At 51.3% G+C, this 18,951-nt stretch overlaps 1 protein-coding gene across 2 annotated transcripts in view; it reads right to left on the bottom strand.

The window, feature by feature from the left end:
• The window catches only part of BIN3 (bridging integrator 3), a 44,345-nt gene that overhangs the window by 17,735 nt on the left and 7,659 nt on the right, over nucleotides 1–18,951 (bottom strand). The window contains exons 2-6 of one of the 2 annotated variants that reach the window (XM_039698305.1): nucleotides 13,753–13,801; nucleotides 7,127–7,167; nucleotides 6,461–6,522; nucleotides 2,904–3,040; nucleotides 2,283–2,323 (exon numbers count right to left, since the gene is read on the bottom strand). In XM_039698305.1, the coding sequence (XP_039554239.1) occupies nucleotides 2,283–2,323; nucleotides 2,904–3,040; nucleotides 6,461–6,522; nucleotides 7,127–7,167; nucleotides 13,753–13,801 (330 nt within the window). Of the gene's footprint in view, nucleotides 1–2,282; nucleotides 2,324–2,903; nucleotides 3,159–6,460; nucleotides 6,523–7,126; nucleotides 7,168–13,752; nucleotides 13,802–18,951 lie in introns of those variants that run through there. The other variant, XM_039698306.1, reaches the window with a different exon arrangement.

The raw sequence follows: 18,951 nt of genomic DNA, 5'->3' as shown, positions 1-18,951 counted from the left end.
AAAGGGCAGGAAAAGGGGGGAAAAAACCTCTCATTGTGGAAATTCAGAAAGTTGGAGAGAACTGCTGAGATGGAAAGCAGCCAGGAGGTCGGAGTAAACAGCCTGGTGCTGAGCTGGGGAAAGGCAGATAACGGAGTGTCCCGAGGCAGGGAAACATGGAATGGGTTGGGTGGGAAGGGATCTGAGGGATCACCCAGAGCCACCCCCTTCCACACCCCCCACTGTCCCAGGGTGCTCCAAACTCGCCTCAGACACTTCCAGAAATGGGGCATCCTCAGGGAAATCCATCCCAGCCCCTCCTCACCCTCACAGGCAACATTCCTTCCCAAAATCCCATCCATCCCTGCCCTCTGCCAGTGGAGGCCATTCCCTGTGTCCTGTCCCTCCATCCAGTCCCTCTCCAGCTCTCCTGGAGCCCCTTTAGGACTCTGAGGTCTCCATGGAGCCTTTTCCTCTCTCACACAAAACTGGAGACTGGGAATGTCCTGGCCAGCCTGGCATGGCACCATCCCTTTGCCTTGGAGCAGGTTCCTGCTTCCAAAATTGGAAAGATTTTGCCATGGGAATGTCATGGCCACCCTTCCATGGCACCATCCCTTTGCCTCGGAGCAGGTTCCTTTTCCAAAACTGGAGAGGTTTTGGCCATGGGAATGTCCTGGCCACCTTTCCATGGCACCATCCCTCTGATTTGGAGCATGTTCCTGCTCCCAAAATTGGAGAAGTTTTGGTCATGGGAATATCCTGGTCACTCTGGCATGGTGACCAGGAGATCCCTTTCTCTTGGAGCAGGTTCCTGCTCCCAAAATTTGAGAAGTTTTGGTCATGGGAATGTCCTGGCCACCCTTCCATGGCATCATCATTTTGACTTGCAGCAGGTTCCTGTTCCAAAACTGGGGAGGTTTTGGCCATGGGGATGTCCTGGCCAGCCTGGCATGGTGACCAGCACATCCCTTTGCCTTGCAGCAGGCTCCTGCTCCCAAAATTTGTGAGGTTTTGGCCACGGCTCCAGCCCTCAGAGCATCTCCCACGGGCACATGGAAATGGATTTGTTGTCCTGAATTCACCAGCCAGGATTTCAAACCCAAGGCAGGTTTGCAGGGAGAGGGACTGTCTTTCATTTCACCAACTAACACAAGCTGAGGGAAGAAAAAAAAACCCCAGAATATCTCAGAAACACAAGTTCTTCCAATTTTAACAGAATGCTGGAAGAAAAAGTTAATGTATCTTTCATGAGGACAATCTAGATAATAAGCAACACAATTCCACAGCAAAAGGCTGGGATTTTTTTTCCTTTTTCTTTCTTTCTTCTTATTTTTTTTTCCTTAAATAAGCAGGAATTTCTGGTTGTGGATAGAGGACCAAGGTAAAACTTGAGTCACCAAACATCCCCCAGACAGGAACATGCTGTAACCTCAGGTGTTAAGTGATCCATGAGATTTTACTTTCAGATTTGGGCAGAAACAACAACTTCAGGGGGGAAAAAAAAGCCAAACCAACTAAACCACGACAACCCCTCTGTGTGTCAAACCTAAACTGAAATTGTTATTCAGCAATTTGCAACACTTACTGTCATATTAAAGTAATTTCATTTTATTTTTGCTCGCTGGCTCTGCTCCTGTAACAAAACAGCAAATCTTGGGATTTAAGGGGATATTTGGGAGAGAACTGAAGGTATCATGAAAGGTTTGGGGGTACAGCCTGTGACCCTGGAAAAGGTGGAAATTTTGCAGGCCAGATGTGACAGAACTGTGGGATTTGGGCATTTTCCCCTCATTTCCAACCTCTCTGGCTATGAAGGCTCTGTAGCCTCTCCTCCTTCTTTGCATGGAAATATTATTTATAAATATTATTTGTAAACATGAAGGAACTTCCACTTCCTCCTTTTTTATTCAGGAAAATTTCCAAATGAAAGAAACTTTTGCTGAACCAGCCAATTTCTGACCCCCCTGGATGATCTCCAGGTGGTTTTGTTCCTTTGCTGGAAGTAAAAACCAACACATAAACAGAGAAAATTGAATTATTCATCTTTTGGGGGTCCCTTCCAGCCCAGGATGCTCCACGATTTTATATCTCAGGAGTTCTTTAAGCTACAGGTGAAGGCAGCAGTGGATCCAAGTGGCCAAAAAGGTTCAAATTATGATTAATTAAGCACAAAAGCAGTGTGGCCAGCAGGACCAGGGCAGGATTGTCCCTCTGAGGCTGATTTCCAGCCTCTCTCCAGGCCCCACATCCCTAAAGCTCCAGATGAGGACAAACCCCATGAGATGATGGTTGGTACTCACTTTTTCAAAGGCTCTATGACTGTCTTTTGGATCTGATTCACCTGTGGAAAGCAAAAATGGGAGGATTGCACGTCAGGATTGTTGGAAAATCCCATTTGCACAAGGATGGGTTCGTAGGGTCCCACCAGGGGGTGGGGAGGGACCCTGAGCACAACCACGATGTCCTTTAACCAAAAGGAGAGAGGGAATTTCTCCCATGGGAGCTGCAATCCCAGCCTGAAGAGGGAGATTAGAGAAACTCCTGTGGGAAAAGTCTTGGGGATGGTGATAAAAAGGAAAGAGGTGAGACAAGAGGATTCTGGACATGGCAGGGACAGGACACAGGGAATGGCTTCCCACTGCCAGAGGGCAGGGGTGGATGGGATTTTGGGAGGAAATCCTTCCCTGGGAGGGTGAGGAGAGGCTGGGATGGAATTCCCAGGGGAGCTGTGGCTGCCTCATCCCTGGAAATGTCCAAGGCCAGGTTGGAGCACGCTGGGACAGTGGGAGATGTCCCTGCCATGGCAGGGATGGGTTCAAATCCCCCCCAACCCCAACCATCCCATGATTCCAGGACAATCCCACCATCCCATGACTCCAGAACCCTCCCAGCTCTCCCATTTCCCAGCCAAGCCAATGCACCTTCTCCTGGTTGAAGGAGTCCATCCTCTTCATGGCCGTGTCGAAGGCCGTGACCATCTCGAGGAACGAGGGCTCCTGCTCACACAGGGGGTTGGACAGCAGGTCTGAGGAGATCTTCACTGCAGACTTGGACATGGCTGATGGAAAAGAAACCACACAGGGTCACATTTCCCACTGCCACGAGGGCAAAAATCAGGGAGCTGAGGCAGCCAGGAGGGGGTCAGCACAAGCTTGCAGGGAGATGCTCGGTGGAGGCTGAGAGAAAAGCAAGGAAAAGGCACCAATTCATTCATGTAAACACCCAGAGAAGTGTTTTTATGTAAGTTAAGTCTGAACCACTCCAATGTGAGGCTTGTGATGCTGCCAGAAATAATCCCAGACTAACAAAAGCACTGTTCTCTTAAAAAAACCCCAGAGATGGGGGTTTTTATACATCTTCTCTCGACAGACTATTAAGTGTCACTCTCAGCCTCACTACAGCTCTTCCACAACGAGAAAAATCACAGTCCATTAAGTCTTTCAAATGGCTTTACAAAAAAACCCCCATGTATTTGAAGTGGATTTAGTGGGAAAGGACCAGACTGACAGGACTGGGAGACGAGGTTTCTCTTTCCCTCTCCAAACACAAAGAGCAGGGACACAAGTTAAGTATTTTCCCCTCAATAAGCCTAAATTTTTTGCCTGTGGAGAAGGAGCCAGGGGGGATATGAAGTCCCTACAGGCCCTGGGAGTGCCACCAAGAAATCCAGAAGCAGCAGGTCATGCTCTGACTGAGCATTCTGCTTGTTTTCCATCAGCCCCATCCCTCTTTATCCAAACACTTGGTCTGCAAAGGGAAAATTCAATGACAGAACCACTACACAAATGAGCAAGAAATTAGGGAAGGTACAGAATGGAAAAAAAGACTAATAAAAAGGAAAGCATAAATATAAACAGGGATAAAACAGACTAAAAAAAAACCTAAAAAGGCCAGAGGTACTTAAAAAAAAATGTTCTTTTTCCTCACTGCTGGAAGTTATTCCAGTTGGAGATCACAAAGCCAGATGCTTTGGAGGAGCTTTGGAAAGACTCCCTCAGATATTAAAAGTTAAAATCATCCGAATAATGGGGCTTAAGATGATAAATCAAGGGGTTAAACATTCTGATTGAAAGGTTACACACAATTATAACAGAGAGGGCTCAGCAGCTGCAGAGCTGGGAGCTCAGTGCAGAAGGAGCCTCTCTCTGCAGGATAACAAAGCTACCGTATCCATCTATTATCCAAACATGAAGGCTTTGGGCATTTAAACCTTGAAACAGATGGGATAGAATCCATATGTGTGACCACATCTGAGCGGGGATTTGTGCCAGAATGGGACGGAGTTAACAACAGCACAGCTCCTTTGGCTGCAAGAAAAATGAAGTTTTCCTTCACAGGAAAGGATTGGAAGGGAACCGGAGGGAGGGAGTGGCAGGGTCACGCTGGGAGGTTGGGAACTGGGGGGGTTTGGGCATGTTCAGGGGGAATTTGGGTCAGGAATTTCCTCTGCATCAGTGGGATCACCTACAGAGAGCTGAAAAGGGGGTCTGAGAGTGCCAGGGCAGGGAGGAGAGGAGAGAGGAGGAGAAGGAGAAGGAGAAGGAGAAGGAGAAGGAGAAGGAGAAGGAGAAGGACAGGGACAAGAAGGAGAAGGAGGAAGAGGAGAAAGGATTGCCTGTCCCTCAGGGTAGCCCTCAAGAGGGTCTGCACTGCTCTTTTCCTCATTAAACATGTGAGATGTAGCTCCAATTAATTATTCCAAAGCAGAGCTTTTACCTCCAGTTAAAGAACATCCTCCTGCTTCTGGAAAGAGGGTGGGGAAGGGGGTGAGTGATGTCCAGTTGTGCCAACAACTGTGCTGCTAGCAGCCCATTCCCTGTTTGCTGGTAGGGCAGTGAAGAGCCTGGCTGGGATATTTCTGTGCACAGGAATTCTCTTGTTCTGAGCTGAGCTTTTTGGGAAGAAGGTGGAGACTCGAGCCACCAGTCCCACTTTGGCAGGGAGTGTTTGCAGGCAGTGAAGAACCAACCCCCTGAGCCTGGAGGAACCAGACAGGAGGGCAAAACCTGTCATCCTCACCAGATCTGGGGGCTGGATGTTGGGAATGGGCACTGCCAGGTGAGGAGAGCCATCCTCAAGGATTGATCTGACCCACCTCCTTCTCCTCCAGCCCTCCCTCAGCAGGCTGTGTGCAGTACCTCTCCCTCCACTCACCATTTCAAGCCTTTAAATGAGAAATCAGATCGTCCTGGCTCTGGCCAAGGCTCATTTGTGACTCTGCCATGGAACAGAACGGAAAAAGAAAGTCCTCCCACAGCTCCTCTGGGACTTGAAATGCTCCATATAAACAACGCCCACTGCAAGGGAGGGGAGGGGAATCCTTAACAAGGAAAAACTTACCAAGGATCCCTGACAATGACCAGAGTCCTCAGAAGGGGCAGATTTCACCCTGGAAAAGAGTCCTGCGTGTCTGGTGCTTTTCCCACCCCTCTGCCTGTGCTGGGAAGGTGGGAGAGCATGGGAAGAGCCTGGATCTGTGTTTGTGTCAGCAATATCCACACACACACACACACAGGTGAGAGGCTGGATCATGGAAAGCCCCAAATTTTCCTCTTTCCCACTGTCCTGCCCTGCTGTGACCCCGGTCCCACGGGTGAGTGCTGGCCCAGTGCAGCCCACACCTGTTTGTGCTGGTGCCTCTGCCTTGGCTCTGGAGCTGTGGGGGCCAAGCAGGGACTGCTCCAAACCACACACTGGGAAAAACCATCTGCCTTTGGAACAGCTCTTTGCTGCAGGTTCCTGCTCTGCTCGTCTCAGGAACCAGCATCCAACAAATGCAGCTCCCAGCTCCCCTCTGCTGGATCCCTCTCTGGGCACTGCAGATTCCGACCAGAGGGATGTGGAGGGAGCTGGGACGTGGGACAGGACACCTGCAAGGGCAGATGCCACCCCAAACGTGCAGGCAGAGCTGTTTATTGCTTCCTCCATCGCCCACTGCCACGAGGGGAAGCCAAAACGAGCAGCCAGGGAGGGAATGAGCTGGGTTATTCCCAAAGGAGAGCTGCCAGGTCAGCATTTCCCACGGGAAACACGGCCAGCTGTGTCCAGCTGTGCCCCCAGACCCATCCCACCTTCCTGGGGCTCAGAGAGGGACGTGAAGGAGATGAAAGGAGGACTGAAGGAGGTGAAAAAGCACTGCTGGCACAATAGGCTCAGCTGGAGCTGCTCCTGCTGGATAATCTGAGACCTGGACCAACGACTCCTGGGTTTCTTCAGTGGCAGAAACTGAGGCAAACAAAAGAAAGGGACTTGTCCAAGGCCACGGAGCTCAGGAGACAGGGACTGAGCCCGCAGCACTCCCTGTGTTCCCTGGGCTGAGCTGCCTCTCGCAGATGGCCTTGTAACTAAGCAAACTGAGTGGGACTGAGCTCTGGATTTGTTTTCCAGACTTGTCACACATTACTCATGTGATCTCGAGAAAAGTCACTTCATCTCTCTGTGGCCAAGTTCACAGTCTATGTATCCTCCAGTCACTTACCCAAATCTGCATCTGTGCTTTTCTTCATATCCTTCTGAAGTTTTTTGGTCTGATCTTCCAATCTGAAAGATGGGAGAAGGAAGGCAAAGTCGGAATCTTGGAAAGAAAGAAACCCAAGTGTATCATACGTGCAACAAATCATTTACGGGCTGAATATGCTGGCTTCTGGTGGGAGTTAAAAATATCCAGGCAAGGCTTGATGAAGTTCAGTGCAGCTCAACCCTTTCGGGTTGTTTTCAGATGGTTTTTAACCTTTTCAAGTTGGTGATCTCTTATTCATAGTTCGCATATTTCCTGAAAGTTCTCACACTTAGCACAAATGGTAAAGCCAAATGCTTCCAGATGATCCCTGTGAGCTCCTGTGACACAGGCAGGATGGCAAAGCCACTCCTGGTCCTCTGAGGTGTTGGCCTCTTCAGGGACCCCGCAGTTTCCTGGCAATTTTACACTTCTTTTTTTCAAGCTGCCAGAATCTGCAACCCCACTGCAAATACTTCTGAGGACACCTTTGAACACTCAGAGAAACCCTGAAGAATTGGAAATTACAGGGCAGCGAGGGATTTGCTCACTGGGAAGAGCATCCCTGGCTAAAATTCCCTGGGAAGATGCAATGGGAGGAGGGAAGCACGCGGCCGGTCCTGTCCGACCAGTGTGGTTGATACTCACTGCTGCAGCTTCCCATATTCCCTTTCAAAGTCTCTCTCCACCTGTGGAAAGAAGAGATGGAAATCAGCTCCAGGGGATTGCAGGGCAGCCTGCTGCAGGGAAAGCTGGCCCTGGGAAATGCTGAGCTGAGCCCAGCACAAGCTGCAGCTTTCATGGGAGTTATGTCTCAAAGTAAAGGAAGTCTTGGGGATTTGGAGCTCCAGACTCCCTTGGAGCCAGCACCAAACATGTCAGCTTGAGCCAAGGACATGCTCCAGCACAGGGATTGGGAGCTGATGGAATAAATGGGAATGGTATAAAAGCAGGGAGGTCACAACCTAGCATGGCTCAGTGCTGGGGGACAAAGTTTTTTCCTCCCAAAAACTGAGGGGAGCTGCTGCTCCTCCAGCCCTGTTAAGGATGCTGAGGTGGGTCTGCCTGTGTCCTCCTTCCTCATCCTCAACAGGATGGTGAAATTCCCCCCAAACCACCAGTGAGCCTTGCCATCTCTGCATTATTCACCCCCTCCACACACTCCTTACCCCTGCAACAGCTCCCTCCCATGAAACTCTTGGGCAGGAGCACAATCCCAGTGCACTGTGACACCTCCAAAAGGGAGGGGAACCCTGTGCTCCCAGCTCAGAGCTCCAGCACAGCCTTCTCCCGATGCTACCTCAGTGCCTGCTCCCTCCTACTTGCTAGCTGGCAGCAAACCTCCAGCGATAGGAGATATTTTAAGGAACTTTCTTTCCATGCTGACTGTTTTAACACACTTAAAACATTCATTCCACACCTCGTCAACCAGAGAAGCAAATGGATTTCAATTGACCAGCCAAGAGTAAATCCGTGCGCGTTTGTTGTCATGGGATCAGCTCTGGGTTCACTTGTGTTGTCAAGCTCCCGTGCTATTAAGGAAATGCGGAGTGCTGGGAGCAGCCAGGACTAGAAGGATCCAAAGGTTTGTTCCAATTCTTCCTGCTGGCCCTGGGATTTCAATCCCAGGCTCGATGCAGCACCACAATTTAATGGGGACGTTGCTTTTCAAGCAGAATTGCTGTTAAAAGCTTGGGGGTTAAAGATGGAAATTTTCTTCAAATCTCCTTCTTTAAACATCTTTTTGGGCTGCACTTGAACTCCACCAGGCTGATCTGAGGGCAGGCAGTGCCCAGCCACATTCCAGCCCCATCCCAGCACCCAGCTGTCCGCACCATCCGCTCCCACCATCCGGGGGATGCGAGCTGGGCTCTCTCCCCCCCAATCCCTCTGCTCCAAAAAACCCTCCCAGGAGCTCCAGCTCCCTTTTCGTGCTGCTAAAATTGGGTGCTGGAGAGAACAGACACGGAGCAGTGTGGGGGCAGCTCACACGACTTGTGCCTGGCGTTCGGCGAGCGCAGAAACGCGCGGCAGCTGGCGCCCTGCAGGTCAGGTAACCAGCACATAGTAAAACTCACCCTCCATCCCCGTGCCTGTTCCGGCTGCTAAAATATCCAGGGACTATTGCACTCTATTTATAGGCCTTAGGTGTGAATTGTTTTGGTTGCAAACCACACAGGGTCGGGCACGACTCAAAAATGTGCCCCCTTTGAAAGGCTGGGGGTGTCGTTCCCTTATTGTTCCCTCTCTGTGTTTAGGAGGATCTGCTCAGCAACCAATTCCTCCAAAAGCTTTGGCTGTGGAAGACCTGTGAATATTCAGGGTTTCTGGCCCTTTTTTGCTGTCAGATTCGCCTGTTTCTGTGCAATAAGCAAAAGGCATCGTTGATTAAAGGATATGGAGCAGCTTCCAGGGCCTGAAGGGGCTCCAGGAGAGCTGGACAGGGACTGGGGACAAGGGATGGAGGGACAGGACACAGGGAATGGCTTCCACTGCCAGAGGGCAGGGATTCGTGGGATTTTGGGAAGGAATGTTCCCTGTGAGGGTGAGGAGGGGCTGGGATGGATTTCCCTGAGGATGCCCCATTTCTGGAAGTGTCTGAGGCGAGTTTGGAGCACCCTGGGACAGTGGAAGGTGTCCCTGCACATGGCGGGGGGGGAACAAGATGAGTTTAACGCTCCCTTCCCACCCAAACCATTCTGGGATTTTAGGATCCATTCCATAAAGACAAAACCTCCCCACCCTGTGACCCTCTGGGTGCTGTGAACCCCCCAAACCTCCCGAGCTCCCCCAAGCCCCCACCCCAGTGCCAGAGCAGGGTCCACATGGGACCGAGGTGACTCCACACAGACACACTTCAGCTGCCCAGCCTGACTCACATCCCCAGCCCCATCTCTCCGAGACAGCTGCCCAAGGATTGCTCTTATTTTTCACGCCCACAGGCAGCAACTGGCTCCCAGTCCCCACAGTCTGCGAGCTCGTGGAGCCTCCCAGCCCGGGTATCCCACAAAAACAGCTCCTTTGCAGAGGGAAAAGCTGCTCTCACGTGCTCCCAGCCAGCAGAGTCACAGGCAGAGCCCTGCAAGGAGGACAAGCTGGGAACATTTTGCAGAGCACACAGTAATTCCCACTCCCAGCAGCTATCCACGGTCACACGCAGCCGACAGAGGCTGTGGAGAGGATTAGCACGTTAAGAGTAACGAGAACAAGAAGTACAGGCAAGAAAATTACAATATCCTGAAGGGAAGTTTCCGTATTATTAAAATAATCCCACTGCTCTGCAGCCTCTTTCTGAAAACTCCAAATCAAACCACACTTTCTGTATTGAACGGGTTTTTATTTTTTCTTCCAGGCACAGGGGCTGGGTAATGCAAAAATCGCTCGTCTCGGGGTTTTTATTTAAATCTACATCAAGAGCGACGAGCTCTCGAAAGCTTTGAAATAAAACAACTTCTCTCCTTCACCCAGTTCTTTTTTTTGTTTGCAAACACTGGGCCTCCCACCTGTGATCACAGCCCTCCTGCTTGAAGGGCAGGATCATCATCACCACCCTGGTTGTGAGGCAATGGAGCAAGACCGAAGCCAACACTACAAAGAGATGGAAATGAGGGACTGTGAGGAACCTTCCTATCCCCCTGGGGTTCGTGTTTTTTCCTGGAGGAGGAAGATGAGCTGATTTCTGCATCTTGCAGTGGTCTCAGCATCTTTGTGGATCTTGGGAAAAAGAGGGAAGTGTTTCCTTCTCCAAAAAAAAGTGAAACCCATAGAAATGAGAACTAAGATTTTCTGCTGAGCTTCTGCCACCCCATCAAGAATTTCAAGGTAAGTCCCATGGGAGAATATTCTGAGCCAGAGCTGCACAGTACAGGTGAATCTGGGATGTCACAGACTTCACCCAGCAAGATCTCCACATCCCCATCCTGCAAGAAAGCTTCCCAGAAAAAATGGCAAAGGGAAAAAGGAGGCAGCTCCCAACTGCAGAGACCAGTTTGGGCAGAAAAGATTGAAGGAAGAGAGTGAAAATGAGCAAAACTATTTAACTGGCATCACTTGAATTCACCCCACCATTCCCAAGACATTTACTCCACTGTTTTGGGATTTCCAGCTCGCTGGGGGAGCAGCAGTGGAATCCTGCTGCTCGCGGAGCTCCTCCGTCCGACACCCCTGGGGAAGGCAGAGCTGCTGGGATGAGTCAAGGAAGGGAGGTTTGGCAGCTCAGGTCTCCACTCCCTGCCAAGCTGACTCAGGCCAGCCAGGAGGAGGAGGAGGGCGAGTGGTCTGAGTCAGCCCAGGCCAGAGCAGGGCCGAGGGAAGCAGCGAGGGAGGCAGGACAAAACCTCGCTGGGGGATGCAGGGCCGGCTCTGCTCCCCGGCTCCTGCCTGCTTGGATCATCCCAGCCCCGGTGAAGGGCAGGGAACAACCTGGGGGGACACAGGTGAACTTCAGCTGCAGCTGCAGGAGAGCTGGGGACTCGAGACAGCTCCGATGGCAGCGCAGCCTCTGCTGGGAGCGGCGCTGTCCCGAGGGAGGGAAGAACATCTCTGCCATAAGAGGCTTCGTGGCTGAGCAATAAACATGGAGAGATATAATTCTAACAGGTTTAACTCCTATCACTGGGCATTAGTTTAATTGGGCTGTGGGCCCGTGGCCCTGCTGACAGCAGGTCCTCTCGGAGCATTAGATCCTCCCACCCGGCTCCCAGAGCCCGGTGACAGCTGCTCTTTTCAGGGAAGAGGAGGGGAGAGATTATGCTGTCTGGAATTGGATTTGCCCAGGTTAAGGTGGAAACAAAGCACTGCCATGTCTGGGGAGGGGGAGATCACCTCAGTTCACCAGCTGATATTTTCTACCGGGGTTTCCTTCTCCCTCAAGAGCTAAACTGTGGCTGACACCGTGCCCTTCTCCAAAGGATCACAAGCGAGTGGGCACAGGAGTCATGACTAATTCCTCGGCAGCCCAGGCAAATTGCTTTTCAGGACTACTCCCGGCCTAGATCTGACACCAGCCCCAGCACTGAGACAACAAAAAAGCCTCTCTGGCTCACCGAGCCTCTCAGCAAAGCCACCCCCCTCTCCTGACTGCAGTCCCAGGCCTCATGGAGAGCCAGAGAAGTTACATCCTAACAAATGCTGCTTTTTTTTTCATCCTTCCCCCTCACCCCCTCTTTTGTGGTCCAGTCTCTGTGAGTGGGAGATCCTGTACCCACAACCACTTCCCTTCTGATGGGCTTGGGATGCAGCCCTGGAGATGCCACACCTTCCCACTTCCTGCAGCCCAACATCTGGAACATCCCAGCCCTTGGCTGCTGCTGCTGCTCCCCAGCGCCTGCACAGATGGAGTGCCTCACTCAGCCTGCAGCTGGGAGGTAAATCTGGGGGCCTGCAGCTCAAAGCACACCACGGCACATGGGATGCCTGATCCTGGGGGATATCCGTGGTTTCCTGCCGTTTGTTCTGCTTTGAAGAGCTGCACTTTACGCTGGGCGTGAAGTTCCAAGGTTTTGGCTTCCTGTTTTCTGCTCTCCCTGTATCTGGTGCCTGGAGAGCAACACCACCACCACCACCATCATCATCATCATTATCATCATTCCACGGCAAGTGGAAGCGTTTTAGAAATCAACTTTGTTGACACTAAATCTTGTTCCTGGGGAGCTGAGGAAGGAAGGAAGGAAAAGGAAAAGGGCTGGAAAGGCTCTGGGTGCTGAATGAACCTCTGCCTGCCGGATATTCTGAGCTGTTCTATTTAATACACACACATGTATATATAAGCAAAGGCTGCCAACTGCTTCAGAACAGCACATTCCAGCAGCTCCGGGGAAGGGAAGATCTCAGAGGTGCCACCACTCATCTGCAGGGAGCCTGAGCACAGAGACGGCTGATTTTAGGGGAGAAAAACCTCCAAAACCTCTAAAGCAGCAAGGAAATTGAATGTATTGAACTGGGATGTGAGAATGGGTGGGCTGGAGACACCCAGCAGAGCTGGCCAAGACACCCAGAACTGCAGAGCAATTGGTTCTTGCCCCAGCCTGGAGGGACATTGGTGTTGGGAGCACCGGGAAAGGCAAAATATTGTGGAGCAAGGAATGTGGGGGCTCCTGACACAAGCTGGGAGAGGTGTGAAAGGCTGAGGCTGGGCTGCCTCACCTGAGGGACCACAGGCAGCAGCACCTTGCAGGTGGATCACCAGCCCCTGGAAAAGGGCAGCTGAAAACACGGGAAAACCACGGAGGAATTTTACCAGTCCTCGTCTTCATCGCCTGCCTGGCTTAAATTCTGTACTGACAGTTTGGAGCTGTTACAGAAAATTGCTGCTCCACGGCAGCAGACAACCACCAAATCCTTTAAAATAAAACATGACAATCAAGGCTTGGAGGGAGTGGTGGGATTAGCCCTCTGCCTCCAGGGAAGATGTCATGTCCCAAGGAGAAACTGCCCCACAAACACGGGTGCCCACGCATCCTGCGGAATTAGCTGGGTGTCCCGGAGAGGAAGGATCAGGGATGTCAATCTGTGCAGGGGATTAGGTCACCCAAGCCATCAGAGGGACAAGCTCTGCCCCACACTGCCTCCCAGGGCTCCCTTTTCAGAGCAGGTGTCCAGGTGAGTTCTCAGGGCCAGCTCCTGGGAGGTTCCACAGCTTTTTTTTGGCATGGGACAAATGCAAAGCCAAGCTGCTTAAGAAGGGAAAATACCACAGCCAGCTGCAAGCAGCAGCACTTGGGGTAGGAGCCTCAAATCCACGGGAATACAAAATGCTTTTTTAATTTGCTTTTAAAGCAAATGCTGTGCAGCACAAATTAATTCACGCCCGAGCACTAAGCATCTCAGCTTATAAGCCTTTCTTTGGAAACAGTTATATTCAGCGATCTGAACCACTCCTCCTCCTCCATCTGCTCCGAAAGGATGAACAAACAAGCCATTGCTGAAAGAAGGAAGGAAGGAAGGAAGGAAGCAAACCCGTTCAGCCATCTCCGAGGAAAACTGTGCCAGACCAAGAGAGCTCTTTTCCCCCACCCCGCGCACACACGCACCCCACTCCCAAAAAATAAAAAAAATTATCATTTCCACAGATCCCAAACCAAAATATTCTGCCTGCATGGGGCTCCCCCTCGCTCCTCGCACGAGGAGCCGAGCGCTGGTCACACGCGGCAACAGGTTCTGCTGCTCCAGCTCCCTCCCACACGCTGCAAAATGGGACGAGTCAAAGTGCTGGCTTGACTCATCAGCCACATGATCCAAGGCTGGAGCTAAAAAGGGGGAACTGGTTTACTCACTGTCTTGGGTACAATCTGTTTCTTGGGCTGCCCGATCTTGAACGGGATCCTGGAAAAGAGAGAGGAGAAGGGAATGTGTGAGCAGCGCTGATGCTGGGCCCGGGGCTGGGCTGGGGCTGGGGGCAGCAGGGGAGTCCTGGGGGGGCAGCCCCTCATTCCAGGCACTGTGCACCCCCTGGACAGGGAAAGGGTGGGACAGAGTGTGGGGAGACTTCTCAGCATTCCAGAGGGGCAGCTCTCTGATCTCTGCTCTGTGACAGCGACAGGAGCCAGGGAACGGCTGGAGCTGCGCCAAGGCAGAGTCAGGTTGGATTTTAGGGAAAGATTCCTCCCCCAAAGGCTGGAAGAAGCACTGGGACAGCTCTCCAGGGAAGGGTCACAGCCCCGAGGCTGCCACAGCTCCAGGAGTGTTTGGACAATGCTGCCAGGGTGGGATTTTGGGCTGTCTGTGCAGGGCCAGCAGCTGGGCTGGGTGGTCCCTGCGGGTCCCTTTGGTTGTCCCAGAGCCAGTGCCACCCCTGAGGTCAGCCCCACACACCCTCCCTCCACCCCAAACAAGGCAAGGATGCTCCACAAGCAGCTGAAGAACCCGCTCTGTTTCAAACCAAATCTGCTGGGGAGGATAAAATAATACTAAAAAAACTCCCAAACAAAGCCTGTAAATATTTAGAAAGAGGATATTAAAAAAAGCAACAACCCAGTGTCTGGAGCTGCGAGCTGCTTCAAAGGATTCCTCTGCTCCAACAGCTGGAGGAGAGGCTCACCTGCCAGCACAGCCTTCATTCTTAAAATCCCTAATTCCCAGGAAAATCTGGGTTACCTGAATGAGAAGAGTACTCTAAATAAATTACACAACATATGTAAGGGTGGCTGGGTCAGCTGGGAGCAGCCACGCAGGCAGCCTGAAAATAATTGGATTTCTTTCACCTATCAGTATAATGAAAATCCAGGAATTTAACTGCTGTTGTCAATGGATTTAATTAAGTTAAAGAGGTGCTGCTTGGTTAAAGCATCTCAGCCAAAATCTCCCAATGTTTTCTGGGTTGTGATGCTTTAAATAAATAGAAAAAAATTGAGGTCATAATGACATTCAAGTGGTTTTTTGCCAAAGATGTTTCACCTACAGCTCAGCTTCATCCCATTGCATTCCAATGGAATCTTCCACTTCCAATTTCCCATCCCAAATCTGTACCAGGAGCTTCTGGGAAAGTGTCTGAGTCCCCTCCTGAGAATCTGGACTGGACCAGCTGCTACACAAAACTTGAGATAAAACCATGGCTTTTGGGACTCTGTTGCTGCCTCCCAGTCCCTTTTCCCACTGCTGGTTTTCCCACCAGCTCCCCTTCCAAGCCCCCAGCACTGCTCCATCCAACAGCTGGACCCTCAAGAAGTATTTTTACCAGTGTAACCTGCTGTAAAATCCAACTGTGTGCAACAGGAGAAGGAGTTTGCAATGGAAGAACGGGCGGGATGAAGCAAAAAAACCCCGATTATCCCAACTGCAAACCTTCTCTTCCCACTTTTCCCGCTGTTTTCAGAGCAAGGCTGTAATTACCCACCGGGAATAATCCAGGGCTGCACCCCCCGTGACCCTCCCTGAGCAGCTCTGGAGCCAACCTGAGTCACCAGGTTTAAATTTAAATTTTTTTTCGGGAGAACTTCCTGTTTATGGTTCTCTGCCAGGACCGGTGTAATTTTGGGTTTAACCCTTTCCAGCTCCTGTGGCAGTGTGAATCACCCTTCTTTTATAAACAAACACCACTCTGCTGTATAATTTCCCTGTCAATAACTGGGGGTGTGGTGCCTTACAGGAAGAAAACAAAAATATATGGATTTTTTTCCTTTGTGTTTTCCTCTGTGGGTCAAATATAAACCAAAATGAGGCACCTCCCGCCTGCCATCCGCAGCCAGGTGCTGTCACTTGATGTTTTTGGAAGTGATGGCACCAACTTGGTGGTGAAAGGATAAAAAAAATGAGGATTTTACTCAAGGGAGCGTTATCCCACTTAAAACCAGTTTGCCACTCTCTGGCAGGGCGGGAACAAGCAGGGAGCTGGAGCCAGGTCGGCTCCTAGTGGGAAAGGACAATTAAAAAGGTGATTAAGGCATTACCTGTGCACAACCTGCCCCTGTGGGGGGTACAGAGAGCACCCCAAAGTGGTGTTGTCCACTGGAAAAATGGCTCAATCCAGGGAGTTTGGTACCACAGGGATGTGGGGTGGGAAAAGCCACTGGCTGGGGATCAGAGCTGGGAAGGGAAGGCAGAGGGAGCACAGGGGGTTCTGCTCCATCCTCACCCCACCACGGAGGGCAAGGAACCCCAAAAATCCCTTTTCTTCTCCCAGAAACAAAGGGAAGTCAGTGGAGCTGCAAATCTCCCATGCAGCAGTAAATATCTCTATCAGCATCGTGATGCCACTTGGTAATTATGTCTGTCTCAGTAAAACCTCTAAAAAATAACCCTGTGCAAGTCAGGTCTGTTCCTCAATTACTGGAGGGTTTTTTGTTCTATTTTACAATTTTACATAATTTTCCTGGTTTTTAAATCACTGTCTTTTAATATGATTCTCTGGGAGGGTGGGGGGGAGAAGATGGATGAGCAGGAAAGAAAGAAGGAAGAAAAAAAAAGATGAAAAGTATGGATTTTATTGAAGCTTTTAAACCAAATGGATTCACCCCACGCCTCAAAACTGCTGCCGGCACCGAAGTTTTGTCCCTCTGGGAGTTGTGTCCCTGCCTGCAAAATTGTGGGGGGACAAAGTGCAGCTGCCACAGCAACATCACAACCATTTCCTTCAAAACTCAGAGGTTTTTTTCCTGGTTAGAAAACGCATGATGGGGATAATACAAATAAACTGGGGGGAGGTGGATCCATATCCATCACTGCCACGAATTCCACGGATCTCCCCGGTCCCTTCAAAGCTGAGCCTGGCTCTATAAACACCAAAGAAAAACCAGAATCGGTGCTGCTTTTTTTTTTTTTTTTTTTTTTCCTGATGTCTCGTTTCTGCTGAGCGAGAGAAAGCTGGGGTTGTGTTTGGGGTGTGAAATCCCTTGAAATCCCGTTCCTGAAGAGCCGAGCGCGCTGAGTCACAGCCGGAGCGTTCCCAGCCCGCGGGGCTGGGGGAGCATCCCGGCCCCTCGCAGCCCCCTCCCTGCGAGGGCACCTGCACTTTGGGAAAGCAGCAGGGTTCAGGGGGGAGGGAGGAGGGTGAAACACTGCAGGGAGAGGGTGGGAAGAGCTTAAAGTAAGGAAAAAAAGTGTGGGTGGAGAGAATCCTGCGAGCTCTACTCGGGGATGCTCAGGAACCCCAGGGAGGGGAAGGTGGGAGAAGCTGTGGCTGATTTTCTCTGAAGTTTCCCCAGCAATCTCATCTATTTACTTGGCTTTTCCATGTGCAAACGCAGGGCCACACACACCAAAGCAGTTAATTCTCCTCTGGATGCACAGGAGAGTTGGAAACAAACCTCCCAGGCTGGGGGGGGATGCAGCTCCACGAGGTCTGTGGGGAGCTGCAGCTTAAAACACGGAGCTCCCCCTCCCACTCCCCAGCAGTCCCCTGGAAGGCAGGAATTGCCAGCAGGAATCACTCAATCCTTGCTAAATTAGGGAGGAATGGTCCTTTCCCAGGGTGGACACCACACCTTGGCATCACCCCTGGCATGGGGAGCTGGCATGGAGCTCAGAGCGTGCCCAGGGGATAAATTCCCTGTGGGATGTGATTTTTTTTTCCCAGCTCATTCCAACTCAGCTTTGCCACCCCTAATCAGGCCCCAGAAGACCCTTGGCAGATAAGCAAGGGATAAACACCAAATATTTTCACCCACAGCTGATAAAATGCTCTCCCTGGGGATGCTGAGCTGCCAGGCAGGGATTGGGAAGGGAGGGAAGGATGGACAGACGGATGGACAGGCAGGGATGGGGACAGCAGACGCTGGGGCAGTTTGGACGTTAATTAATTTGGGAAAAGTGACACTGAGCCTCTGAATTCAATATTCCTGCCCCAGGTGGGCATGAGTGGCATTTGCAGGGGACCCACAGGTCCTGCTTTGGTATGAACTGGTGGCCAAAACTGGTTTTTACTGGTACCACTGCCAGACCACCGACTAAATCCATGTTTTGTGGGAAGTGCCCGCTTCCCGTGGAAAGTTTCAGGGTTTTTTTTTTCCTTTTTCTCTCTCTCTCATTGAAACCCCAAGCGCCAGCATAGCCTGGATGCCCGCCAGAGCTTCTCACTCTTTGAATTTCCACCAAAAATCTCAATTCCTTCACCGGAAAGAAACCTCTCTGTGCCTGCAGGCAGGAGGATGACACCCAGCCTCCCGCGCTGCCAGGGTGACCCCAACCCTCCAAAGCCTGGTTTTCCCCAGGATTTTGGCACGTGGGATGACGAGGGATCCTACAAAACCATCCCTTTACACCTGATCCTCTGCGCAGACAAAAATCATCCCAAAGCTACCACAGAAACTGGGTCCTTCCCTGAGCCTTTCCCTTTGGAAGCTGCTGGCTTGGGAATGGATTCAGCTGCATCCAGAAAAGCTGCCTGGTCCTGGGATCAGCTGCCACCCCAGAGGGATCAAAGAGTTCCTGCAAACCCCAACAGGAAGGTCGGGAGCACTCCAGGAAGGATGTGAACCTTCACTTTCCCACTCTGCTACGCAGTGAACTTGGTTGAGCTTCTCCTCCCTCTCCGCTTGGGTGAAGCTTCCCCGAGGGATGGAGGTGTTAGGGAAGGGCTTTTCCATGACAGGGAAAAGCCAGGAAGTTGAAAGGAAGCTGAGAGGCTTTGCTGAGCAGCATTCCTGAGTCTGCACAACGAGAGGGAACGCTGCACATTAAAATCCTGGAAACCTGCATTGGGCTTCCTAAAAACACCCAAAGGTGCAAATGCCGGGCCGGGAGGGGATGCCAGGCGTGCCCAGGTGAGCCAGGCAGGAGGGCAGGCTCAGGTTAGGCGTGAATCTCCCGGATGCCTCCTCGCTGTGCTCCCGGCGTGTCCATGGAAACCGCAGGCACCGTCCCACCCCGCTCCCCCCTCCCAGGAACTCATGGCAACCGCTCCAAACACAGCGCGGAGGCAAAAAAAAGAGGAAAAAAAAAAAAAGGGAAAAAAATTATTCCAACGGATCACAAACAGCTTCTGTCGAGGGAGACTCTGCGCCAAATCCCCGTTTGGGTGCTCTCCTCGTGGAGATGAG

Source organism: Passer montanus, unplaced genomic scaffold (assembly GCF_014805655.1).
Source record: "Passer montanus isolate IOZ18808 unplaced genomic scaffold, ASM1480565v1 scaffold123, whole genome shotgun sequence".
Classification (NCBI taxonomy): domain Eukaryota; kingdom Metazoa; phylum Chordata; class Aves; order Passeriformes; family Passeridae; genus Passer; species Passer montanus.
Note: the sequence above shows the minus strand (reverse complement) of the source record. Positions and strands in the feature narration are given on the sequence as shown.